This window comes from Odocoileus virginianus, chromosome 34 (assembly GCF_023699985.2).
Source record: "Odocoileus virginianus isolate 20LAN1187 ecotype Illinois chromosome 34, Ovbor_1.2, whole genome shotgun sequence".
NCBI classification, from domain to species: domain Eukaryota; kingdom Metazoa; phylum Chordata; class Mammalia; order Artiodactyla; family Cervidae; genus Odocoileus; species Odocoileus virginianus.
The window spans coordinates 33,880,418-33,892,786 of NC_069707.1; the positions used below are offsets into that span (position 1 = coordinate 33,880,418).

At 37.7% G+C, this 12,369-nt stretch overlaps 1 protein-coding gene across 3 annotated transcripts in view; it reads left to right on the top strand.

Annotated features, from left to right (window-relative positions):
• The window catches only part of ARHGAP18 (Rho GTPase activating protein 18), a 194,089-nt gene that overhangs the window by 160,804 nt on the left and 20,916 nt on the right, over positions 1–12,369 (top strand). For all 3 annotated transcript variants that reach the window (XM_070461619.1, XM_070461618.1, XM_070461621.1), the window contains exons 8-10: positions 1,952–2,029; positions 6,043–6,202; positions 8,543–8,625. In XM_070461619.1, the coding sequence (XP_070317720.1) occupies positions 1,952–2,029; positions 6,043–6,202; positions 8,543–8,625 (321 nt within the window). The remainder of the gene's footprint in view (positions 1–1,951; positions 2,030–6,042; positions 6,203–8,542; positions 8,626–12,369) is intronic.

Genomic DNA, 12,369 nt, shown 5'->3' on the forward strand with positions numbered 1-12,369 from the left:
AAGCAAAATTTGTCTTACTGCTAAAAACTAATTTGATCCAGCTACTGGCATGCAATTTTATTTTTTGTTAATAGAATATTTTAAACATTTTATAAGATGAAATACAACAAATTGCTTGTATGTTGAATAAATGTTGCATGGGTATTATTTGATATATTTAGTTTTAAATACTTTATTGAATAATGTTCATCTAATCTAAAATAATTCATTTAAAGATTTTTTTCCCATGAGTTTTTATCCACTGTAACTTGAAAAATGTCTTGAAAATCATTCCAGTTGAATTTTTGAAATTCAGCGCTTCTGTTTTCAGTCACTAATAAATACTTGGGAGACTACTCTTCACTTTGTTCTTACCTGACAAACTCAAAATTAGTACAGACTTTGTCCATAATCCAGGGATCTAAGAGGTGGGGTCGTGGAGGAACAATTGTCCCCTCTTTCAGTGTCTATGTGCTACAATAAATCTTATTTCAGGACATCTGGATAAAGGTCAAAGACTTCATTCATAATGCCATGCTTTGCTCCTCATAGACATTTTTATAAGCATGGGGAAAATAGTAAGCTTTATGTTATTTATAAAGCCTTGGTAAATCATTAATGAGATTTCTCTGGAAAAAAAATTTATAATTTTATACTGTTTGGGCACTCTGGAAGATGTTGTGTCTCAGGGTATGCAGGGGGTGTTATAGTAAGTTTGGGGCTGAGAGAAAAGTAGGTTTATCTTTTAGAAGAAGGCTATTGTGAAAGGAGGGGAATGGATCGTAAGGAAAGCCTATATGATGCTACTTTCACTTTTCACTATTTCTTTAAAATAGTCAGTGAAAAGTAAAAGTCACTCAATCATGCAACCCCATGGACTGTAGTCCGCCAGGCTTCTTGGTCCATGAAATTTTCCAGGCCAGAATACTGGAGTGGGTAGCCATTCCCTTTTCCAGAGGATCTTCCCAATCCAGGGATCAAACCCAGGTCTCCCACATTGCAGTTGGATTTTTTACTGCCTGAGCCACCAGGAAAGCCCTTAAAATAGTCAAGTGAAAGTTGCTCAGTTGTGTCTGACTCTTTGCAACCAGTCCATGGAATTCTCCAGGCCAGAATACTGGAGTGAGTAGCCTTTTCCTTCTCCAGGGTATCTTCCCAACCCAGGGCTTGAATCCAGGTCTCCCACATTGCAGGCTACAATAATTTTTACCAGCTGATTCTTTACCAGCTGAGCCACAAGGAAAGCTAAAATAGTCAAGTACCCCCTGAAAAGCTTTTGTGTACTGCCCAGGGAATGCATATTCCAATTGAAAATCTCTGCTAAGAAACTAACCACTTCCTAGCTTCCAGTGTTATGTCATTGAAATTTCTCCATTTTCTTATTCTTGTGGGTTTCTGACTTATTAAAACAAACAAAAGAGAAACTTAGAGATCTGTGTGTATTCATCAGGTATGATTTAGACCCGTACCAGAACTGTTTTTTTATATAAGTTTACCACCAAAAGCTTAAAGCCTAAAAATGAGTATTTGCAAGCAGTTTTTTTTCCTTCATATCATAAACAAATTTTTCTTTGAAAAAACTGAAAAGGAGGTGTACATATGCAAATACTGTAATTTCATAAGATGTATTTGATTACAGAATGTATGTTTCTGAAAAAAGCAGAAGAAATGGATTGTCTTAGTTACTTTGAAACCGTGAACATGTGTCATTCTCTATCTAGGATATTGCAGGTATTGTGTGAAGTTATATACTTTTGTTCCAAAGGACCCAACTTTTTCCAAATTAGAACTAAAGTTTTGGGATATATTGGCTTAAAGATGAGTAGTGATTGTGCCATGGCATTCAAAACTTAGTGAAATCCAGTTAACATGTCACTGATTCAGTTTTTATTTATGTATGAAGGAGATGTTAAATTTGAGACTGTATCTATTAAGAATGCCAAAATCAGAATGTCCTTCTGTTTATACACAGCTGATTTCTCGCATTGAAGAGGGAGGTTTGGAAACCGAAGGTCTCTTAAGAATCCCTGGAGCTGCTGTTCGAATCAAGGTGATTTTTTGGTTCTACTCATGGAAATAACTTTGTTTAATTAAACTTTCTGCATCTGCAAAGCTCAGTTGTCCTCCCCACTCTTTCTTCCCATTTTAGAAGATGAAAAAACACAAAAACATCCTAACATTCAGTTTAACATTCAGTTTATATTAGCTTTTTTTACAGTCTCTTCTGATTGTAAATTTTGACTTTTTCCCCCAAAATCACCCTATTACCAGTAACAATACTGTGATAAATAAAGAGGCAAATGATTTTACTCTCCGACTGTGCAGATATAAAATAGGGACAAAAGTAAGCAAGCAAAAGACAAGAGCAACTCTGTCCTACTGATGGAAAGAGAACATGATGGGTCAAAACACTAAGAGGGAACTGCTGACGGTCTGCATGAGTAACAGTGTGAGATTTATTTCCTTTTCTTTTTTAAAGGGCAGGATGGTAAACTCCACCAGGTGGGCAGAGTCGGGGACTTGACATTAGTCTCCGTACATGATCAGTCTTAGTGAGCTGTCAAAGTAAGATTGTCTTAACCACTCCTGACTGTCCCAGTTCCCTGGCTCACTGGATCCAAGGGTAGCCTGAGTTCAGCTTGTGAAAGAGTCAAGGGGATTCCCAGGCTTTCCAGTTGGAACCCCCTTTCTCACTCCCCTTCTTGCTTTTTTCTCAAGATGACATTTCCTTCCCACTTTCCTAGGATACTGTGTGTCCTCCTCCTTTCTCTTTCCTGACTCTTGCTCTGGGGAATCCAGTATCCAATGAATGCTTGGTCTAAGTAGAATTACCCTGCGGATGATGTAGATGGAATGTGCCTCTCCAGTGATTTGCATTTTATGGGGACTTCATACTTGGAATTGTAGCTCTATCTGGAAAACTTATCTAGGGAATTTTTTGGTTATCAGTCATTAACAACCTCCTTAACCCTTATCCTCCAAATTCAGCTCTGGCTCTAAAAAGATAACACAAGTCACTGGCCACATCCAATATTTTGTCTTCCTGAATTTTTAAATCGAAGAAAAAATAGGATAAAGGGAAGAGATATTCCCTGTTCATCTCCTATAGATGTATTCTGTATGAGCTCTTTTGAGCTAGGTCGGGAAGAAGTGACTCTTGGTGGGTGTACACTCTGGCCCTGACAGTGCCGGATGTGTGCAGAGATTCCACCGTTTGCATCACTTGCTGATTTTGATAAGCTTCTTCAGTTTAAAGCATTAGTTTTGGCTTACATGGCTCTTAACACATTGTGATCTCAGTTTAATTGGATTTGAGTAACCTGATAAATCATGAGAAATGCTGGGCTGGATGAAGCACAATCTGGAATCAAGATTGCAAGGAGAAATATCAATAACCTCACATATGCAGATGACACAAGTCTTATGACAGAAAGTGAAGAAGAACTAAAGAGCCTCTTGATGAAAGTGAAAGAGGAGAGTGAAAAAGTTGGCTTAAAGCTCAGCATTCAGAAAACTAAGATCTTGGCCGCTGGTCCCATCACTTCATGGCAAATAGATGGGGAAACAGTGGAAACAGTGTCAGACTTTATTTTGGGGGGCTCCAAAATCACTGCCAATGATGATTGTAGTCATGAAATTAAAAGACGCTACTCCTTAGCAGGCAAGTTATGACCAACCTAGACAGCATGTTAAAAAGCAGAGATATTACTTTGCTAACAAAGGTCCATCTAGTCAAGGCTATGGTTTTTCCAGTGGTCAGGTATGGATGTGAGAGTTGGACTATAAAGAAAGCTGAGTGCCGAAGAATTGATGCTTTTGAACTGTTGTGTTGGAGAAGACTCTTGAGAGTCCCTTGGACTGCAAGGAGATCCAACCAGTCCATCCTAAAGGGGATCAGTCCTGGGTGTCATTGGAAGGTCTGATGCTGAAGCTGAAACTCCAATACTTTGGTCACCTGATGCAAAGAAGCTGACTCATTGTAAAAGACCCTGATGCTGGGAAAGATTGAGGGCAGGAGGAGAAGGGGACGACAGAGGATGAGATGGTTGGATGGCATCATCGATTCAATGGACATGAGTTTGGGTAAACTCCGGGAGTTGGTGATGGACAGGGAGGCCTGGCATGCTGCGGTTCATGGGGTCCCAAAGAGTCAGACACGACTGAGCAACTGAACTGAACTGATATATACCCTGCTCACAAATGTCATTCAACTTACATCCCCTGTGTCTGATGTCTGATGCACAGAGGTCCCCAAAACTGTTCAGGTGCTCTTATAATTTTGACACATGGCCACTGTCTCACTTCATTTGTTGACACCTGTGGCGGTTTTACCACCAGTCAGTCAGGGACAGTGTATGTGATTGGGAGATGAGTCCTGTGGAGAAATACATTCTCTAACAGAGGAAGAGTCAGCCAGCTACACGATTCCATTCTACCCATCTTAGCAAGAACACAGGTTCCCAGGTCATTGTTCATGTCCCTCATTAGCAGAATGTGATGGCCAACTCAGCAGAGTCATAAACATGTTTACTTTAGTACACAAGGATGGATGTAATGTGGATTTCACATTTTGACCAGATTGCTGGCAGAGGAGTGAATTCAACTATATGTAACTTCTTAGAAGGTCAATAAAGTAGATTCGACTGGCTCAACACAGCCTGTTATCACAGACTGAGTGATATGGCAGCTGTTCTCTGCTTTGTGCATAATGTAAAGATGACTTGCAAAATTTAGAGTTGTCATTCTTCTCCCTTCCCCACCAAATTTCTTGGACTCTCCCTCGCCCTCCGTCATCTTCTCTTCTCTTTCCTCTCCTTCCCTCTTCGTTCTCTCGCCCCCTTTCTCCCTCTTCCCCGGGCCTTCTTTCCTCCCCTCCCTGCCTCCCCACCTCCTTCCCCCCTCTCTTCTTTCATCCCTCTCTCCTTCCACCTTCCTCTCCCCCCATTTCTAGGTTAACCTTTGTGTATTCCACCAATTACAAAAAATAATTAGGGTAGAGGATGGAATTGTGCTGGGAAGAGAAAGTGTAATAAATTCACCTTACAGGAAAAACAAAGGACGTTTCTTGGGAGAACGGTTTCAAATATTATAGGGGAGTGACAGAAACTTGGAAGGGTTTCTAACATAATAGGATTTATGCCACAGTGAAAAAGCATATAGAAAATAGTAATTACGAAACAAAATTGATTTATTATTAATAATTTGTCTGGCAGATTTTGTGGAGTCCTTGAGGTAAATGAATTAGGTACTTCTATTTCCGCAAGGACTCCAGCTGTTTTTTGCAGCTGGCAGGAGGATGGCTGGGTCACTGATAGCATACGTGTTTAGGATGGGGTATATTTTCGTACCTCATTCGCTATGGAATTTGGTTTTCCATTTCCCAGAGGTGACTAATCAGAGGTGGCCTTTTGATTTAGGTCCATAGATGGATTGATTAAGTATTTTGTTATATAATGTTCTTCTAAATAAAGCACAGACTTTTTCTTTAAATAAATTTTTAAAAGTTGGTGAAAAACTATAGTATCTAAGTAAAGCCCCCAAGTGTAAAGTCTGTTTTAACTGTTCTCTTATTTCAGCCTCTACTGCTTAATGTTTGTTGCCTATCCTGGAAAATGTGTTAAGTTTCAGAATTCTAGACCTTAGGTATCATTTTCATTGATGAATTATACTTGGGGTAGGAGAAGGAATATTTTTCTGAGTAATTTAGAAGTGTTGGCTTTCAGTAGTTTCAGATGTCTTTTCAAAAAAGTACCATCTTGGGACTTCCCTGGTGGCCTGGTCGTTAAGAACCAGCCTTGCAATGCAGAGGACACAGGTTGGGGAACTAAGATCCCCCATGTCGTGGGCAACTAAGCTTGCCAGCCACAACTAGAGAGCCTGCACACTGCAACGAAAGACCTCATGCAGCCAAATTAATAAATATTAAAAAAGCAAATAATAAAAAGCCACAAAAGAGTAGAACCTCTTCTGAAGTGGGAAATATATCAGTCTCAGCAAGGGGAAAAAAAAATCAACTTACTGGTAGCTTTTTTTTTTCCCCCCTTTCTCTCTTCTGCCTTTCAGAATCTTTGCCAAGAACTAGAAGCTAAGTTCTATGAAGGGACTTTTAATTGGGAAAGTGTCAAGCAGCATGATGCCGCCAGCCTGCTGAAGCTCTTTATCCGGGAGCTGCCCCAGCCGCTGCTCAGTGTAGAATATCTCAAAGCTTTCCAGGCTGTCCAGAGTAAGTGCCACCCCTCTCTGAAGCAATCCCTCTGTCAGTGCCATCCATATTAATTGCTTTAATGGTATTTTGCTTTGTGAAGAACATAACCAGATGTATTTGGGTAGACACACTGACTCATTGATGTGAGTAATAAAATGCCACTCGATGTGTTCTTTTCCTGTATAAATATACATCTAAGAGTAAATAGATAGCAGATCTATCCATATCTCTTCAGGTACAGACTAATTGCATGCCCTTTAAGCAATACAGTGTACGTATTTTCATATTAAAAGCTGGAAACGTCATACTTCTTTTTTAATAGAATGAATCACGCAAGCTCTCTGATACATTTTTCTTGCCAAGTGTTAAAAGCAACACTTACTGGAGAAGCTGTGGATTAACAGTTATCATAAAAGCACAAAGAGATGTGACAGAGTATGTGATTATTTCCTGAAAAATTAACTCCTGAAATTGTCATGCAGAAACATGGAACAAATCATTTGACTGCTTCATTGGTCGGGGGGCAGCAGATTTCTTATGTCTTTCCATTTTGTGGTCTTGGGCAGGCTCCAAATTAACTTCTTGAATAGTTCTCAATTCCTTTCCAGTGCACAGAGAGATCTGATGAGGTTCATGTACTGGCATAATTATCCCTTTTAGTCATAGAGACCATCCAAAAAGGAAAAATGCTGTCACCACATTTTAGTGACCAAGCCATACTTTAAGTTCCAGATTGGGACCCTTTTGAGAGTGAAAGAGAAGTGCTAGTGATGATTACGCTGAACTGCAGTGTCAACCAGACCTTTTCCAGGCTATTCTTTTTTTTTAATTGAAGTATATTGACATATAATATTATAGTAGTTTCACATGTACAATATTTGTTATTTGCATGCATTGCAAAGTTATCATAATGTCTACTTAACATCTGTAACCATTCATAATTGTAGAAAAATGTTTTCTTGTAATGAAAACTTTAAAGATCTACTCTTAGTAACTTTAAAGTATGTAATAGAGTATTATTAACTATAGTTGCCACGCACAGTCTGATGCATAGTCTCTCAGTTGTGTCTTACTCTCTGCTACGCTATGGCCTGTGGTCCTCCAGACCCCTCTGTCCAAGGGATTCTGCAGGCAAGAATACAAGGAGTGGATTGCCATGCCCTCTTCCAGGGGCTCTTCCTGACGCAGGGAACAGACCTGTGTCTCCTGCGGCTCCTGCATTGGCAGGTGAATTCTTGACCACTGAGCCACCTGGAAAGCCATAGTTGCTATGCTTCCATTATTTCCCTGAGACTTACTTGTTTTGTAACTGGAAGTTTGTACCTTTTGTCTGCCTTTAGCCATTTCCCCACCTGACCCCGATACCTATGGTGGTTCAGATTGTTTCACCAATCTGTTCTCTGTATATATGTGAGCTATTTTGTTTTTGTTTTAGATTCAATATATAAGTGAGATCATAAGATATTTGTCTTTCTCCATCTTATTTCCCTTAGCATAATGCACTCAAGGTTCATCCATGTTGTTGAAAATGGCCAGATTTTTTTTAATGACTGAATATTATTCCATTATGTTCCAAGCTATTCTTAAAGCATGTCATATTGAGATGTTTCCCATGGCTTATCCCATATCATAACACTTATTCAGAATTTTTAGGGAAATATGACTGAAATTGTCACTTAAAATATTTTTTTAATGGTTAAGTTGTGCTATTTTGCATATATAGTCCTTAGATATGGATTAAAGCACCAAATTTATCTGATTCCAGATATCCACAAGTATTACTTACTGGGATGGGGGTACTGAAAATTGGAAATATCAATAATAATAATAATGTATCTCTTCAACTCGCTCATTGCTGATTGGTTTTCTGATTCATTCCGCAAACATTTATCAAACACTTATTGTGTTCCAGGCTGTTTTACATATTCCTGTTGGAATTGATAGGTGTTTAACCATGTACACCACATAATTTGTTCACTCACCATGAGAAGCTTCACTGTTATAGGTGCACTCTGACACTGTATTATAAAAGGTCAATCTCCTCTGCCTTTTCATTGGGGAATAATTACCATGCGGAAGTTAAAATTATTTCCAAAGTACTGTTGTGTGTCTGCAAACACAAGGCCGCCGTCACACGCTCACAGTTGGAAGTGAGCATTCCGAGAGCGGAAGGTCTGCTTCACCAGCTGCTTCTCCTGGTCCCCCCGACTCTCAACAAGGCTTACTGCTCACTCACTGTGTCTCACATTTCACAGGGACGTTTATGCCAAATAACTTTTTTCTTGCAAAACAGAAAAAGAAAGTAAAGAGAAGTATTTGGTCAAGACAACAATTCAGATGTATTTAATTTGTCTGCAGATCTTCCAACCAGGAAGCAACAACTACAGGCTTTGAACCTTCTTGTCATCCTCCTGCCCGATGCAAACAGAGACACACTCAAGGTCAGCTGGTTTCATTTACGCTAAATATCCCTCAGAACTAAGAGTCATTTTTCATTATTTGTGGCAAAACAAAATAATGTTATTGTGGAAATGTTAGTAGTTGTCTATAAAGTGAAGGCATTTTTTAAGGAGAGATGATGAAAGTCTTTAACTTAATTAATTTTTTATTTAATTAATTTTAATAAATTTTATTAAATAATTTTATTTAATTTATTTTAAATAAAAAATTAATTTATTACCCAGGTTAGTCATGTTAATAGTATCATTAAGTTGGATTTTTTTTTTTTTGGCTTTTTTTCAACTATAGCATTTCTTCTACTGGTGATTGGGGTTCATTTGTTAATAAAAACATGAATGTATTTTAGTTTTTTCTTTTTTCTATTGTTCCTGTTTTTTCCAGTTTTATTTAGTGAGTATGTACTAGTAAGGTAAAAATTGAATGTTTAAAAAGGCACTCCTAAAGCTCACCAAATATAGCCCATTGCTGCCTAAAGATGTTCCATGTGTTTGTAGTTCCAAGCAATAGAGTTTGAAATAAGTCTTAATGATGAACTTGAAATGTTTGATTAGCCAAAAGATAAACCAATTCAAATTCTAGTCATTTCTCTAAGGGCTTACCCTGAGTTTCTGATCTGTATCATCATTTCACAGTGATTTGGTCTGAGAGTCATATGATTAAATACCCTTTAATATGTATCATCAGAGCCTTTCATAATAATCAGTAGATTGTTCTACATTGATTAGTTTTCCTTAATGGCAAAAAAATTTTAGAGTAATTAGAAAAGGTTTAATTATAAACTCTTAGAAAAAAAATTTTTAATGTAATTTAGAAAGCACATCTACCTTATGTTTTACTGTTACCTTAAAAAAGTTTTTTATACAAGTAAGGGTGCAATCCTTGCCCATTTGCCCCTATAGTTCCTTATATTTAAAATGAAAAAGAATCATGTCAAAAAATTTCCTGTTGAGAAAACAAAACCACCAGTTGGTAAACCTTGGAAATGTTTTTCTGTACCTCATTAAGACTCCTTGAACTGAAACCAGGTGAGCAAATTCCATGCCCTTGGAATAAATGTCAATGCTTAACTTTTCTGGCCGTAGCAGTTGATGAGGATTGCTGGAATAAAACATTACATCGCTGCAAGAGAACTTCCAATGAGTTGTTCCCTTTACTAAGTCAGAAAATAATCTTTCACTTCACTGATTAACTCTGTGAGTAGCTGAGAAGGCCGGTTAGGTTAGGTTTGGTTTGGTTTTGGAGATAGAGGCCAGCTCCAGGAAGGGGTGTTTTGAAGCACCACGTGACCAGGGCTGCTGTGTATGGGTGGGTAGACTGTGGCTAAAACAGGGACATCGGGTCCAGGACGAAGTGGGAACTGATTTTTCAGTCTGTTCCCTGCTTGTCAGCTATGCCGTTGCCACAGGACATCAACTACCCGGAAAGAGGAATTTAGTCCGTCTTTTTTCTGATTCACATAAAGGTGCTTATCTGTGTGATGGCCCTGTGAATGGCCAATATAAAATGGAAATCGAAAGAAACATGAGTTACTTAAAATATGCCTACTTTCAAAAGAGTTCAACTAGTAGTGGAGGAAACACTTATTCCAATATGGTTACTATTGGGCAAGGTTGGCCCAGAACTCATTCTTGGATTTTGCCTTTAAACCCCAGACACATTCTTTTAAGACAAAATCTGTTTAAGAGTGTACTTTTTTTTTTAAAGGTTTAGTTTTACTTTTAGGACATGAAGTTACTGGAGCACAATTGTATAAATAAGTGGAAAATACTTTCTTGGGGTAAAAAATTGGAAATTTGCCAAACAATTTTACTAATTTACTTAAGCTTTAATAGTTTAATTAGCCAGATCTGGTAAAGGTTTCAACAACATTTCTAATAACAATAATGCTGAAACAAGTATAGCATGCATAGAAGAGAATAAACCATTTAAATTTAGTTCTCTAAAAGAGAAGGGAAACTTCATCACAAGGTGATTTCAGGAAGCTTAATGCAAACTTCCTCAATTTTTCCAATTTTGCCACTCTTTCTATTGCCATTGGGAGGGATAGGATCATGTACATGACTTGTATAGACTATTTCTACAACACATCTAAGGGTTTGGAGGGACCACATTAAACCCTATGTCTTAGTTTAAATCTAAGGCAATAGATGTCTTTAGGCAATTTGTTGACCAGAATTTTTTTTTTTTTAACCTTGGATTCTGTGCATTTGGACTAGTGATCAAACCTACCTTTGATTTGGAGGAATAACAAAGACTAATGCTAATAGTGGGGAATCCATGTTAATATTATTATTAACAAGCATTTATCTTTTTTGTAGTTTCAGCAAATTCATTGTATATATTTTGTTGCTTAATCTTGGCAGGCTAGGAAATTAGTATTCCCATTTTATGAATGAGAAGAATTTAAGGAACGGGATGCCAAAAGGTTTACCCTAAGATCGCATAGAGCTAATTTACTAATTAGCTAATTAGTAACCAACTGTACTGAGACTCAAACTGAGTTTTCAGAGAATGGGCCCAGTGACATTTATATAACACCAGACTGGTGATAGATACTTTTTTTATTTTTGGCTTTACTATGCCACATGTGGGGTTTTAGTTCTCTGACTAGGGATCGAACCTGTTCCCCCTGCATTGGAAGCATGGAGTCTTAACTGGACCCAGGGAAGTCCTGGTGATAGATACTTTTAAGAAAAGGCAGCTCTTATAGACCAGATGTAGAGACAATACATCCAAAGATGAAGTTCTTTCAGCAAAGCCTAGGCTAACATTTTATTAGTTTTATATCTACACACATAACATTCTAATATCCTGATAGTAGTATTTTGATTAACTTTATTGCATTATGCATACTACCTTTAAGTGGTTTATTACCTAAACTCTGTAATTTATGCTTGTAAAGAAAGACACTGTTCCCTGAATAATTATTCTGGTCTCTGGAACAAAATTAAATATTTTTTCCAAACCTCACCAATTAATCTTTTGTCCTCATTTGAGATGGTATTGTTTCTACATAACCTTATTCTTGTATTACAGTTTAACTTTCTGAGCACTGGATCAAAAATTAGATACATGAATCTCATTGTTAGATAGTAAGGCTATGCCTTTAGTTTGTATCAAACTTTGACAGTCTATATAAGAGCTAAACTGGATTCAAGATCAAGTTTTTAGAGCTTATAGAAATTTTTTTTCCCTAAAAATCTTGTGAGAGAAGAACAGTTTTTGTTGTTGTTATTTTTCCATTTTGGCATAGTTTATTTGACCTTTTTTATGTAGGAATTTTACACTAAATGTGAAAACATGCTTCTTTTAATAGTCAAGAGTTCAGAAAGAAAGCCAGATAGATAGGCAATTGAGTTACTTCTCCCCCATTTGCTCACTCTATGACATCGGGTAAGTTACATCCATTCTCTTAGATGCTGTTTTCTCATCTATATGATGGAAATCATTACAGCTTCGATTTCCAACCAGGATTAAGTTAAATGATGCCTATGAAGTTCTTAAAACAATACTTTGCTCATAGATACCATTGACTATCTGTGCAGTTATTGTTGTTAATGGTTTAGACCAAAACTGACTCGCAGAAGAACTGGAAGCTTTCTGTCCTGGCAGAAGGCTGGTCTAAGCTGCCTGTGGTTGTTGTGGAGGAGGAGCTCGGAGGAGACTTAAGTATTGGTGACAGAGGTGGGAAGTAGGTGGCATCAAACGGAGCATAAACTGGCTTG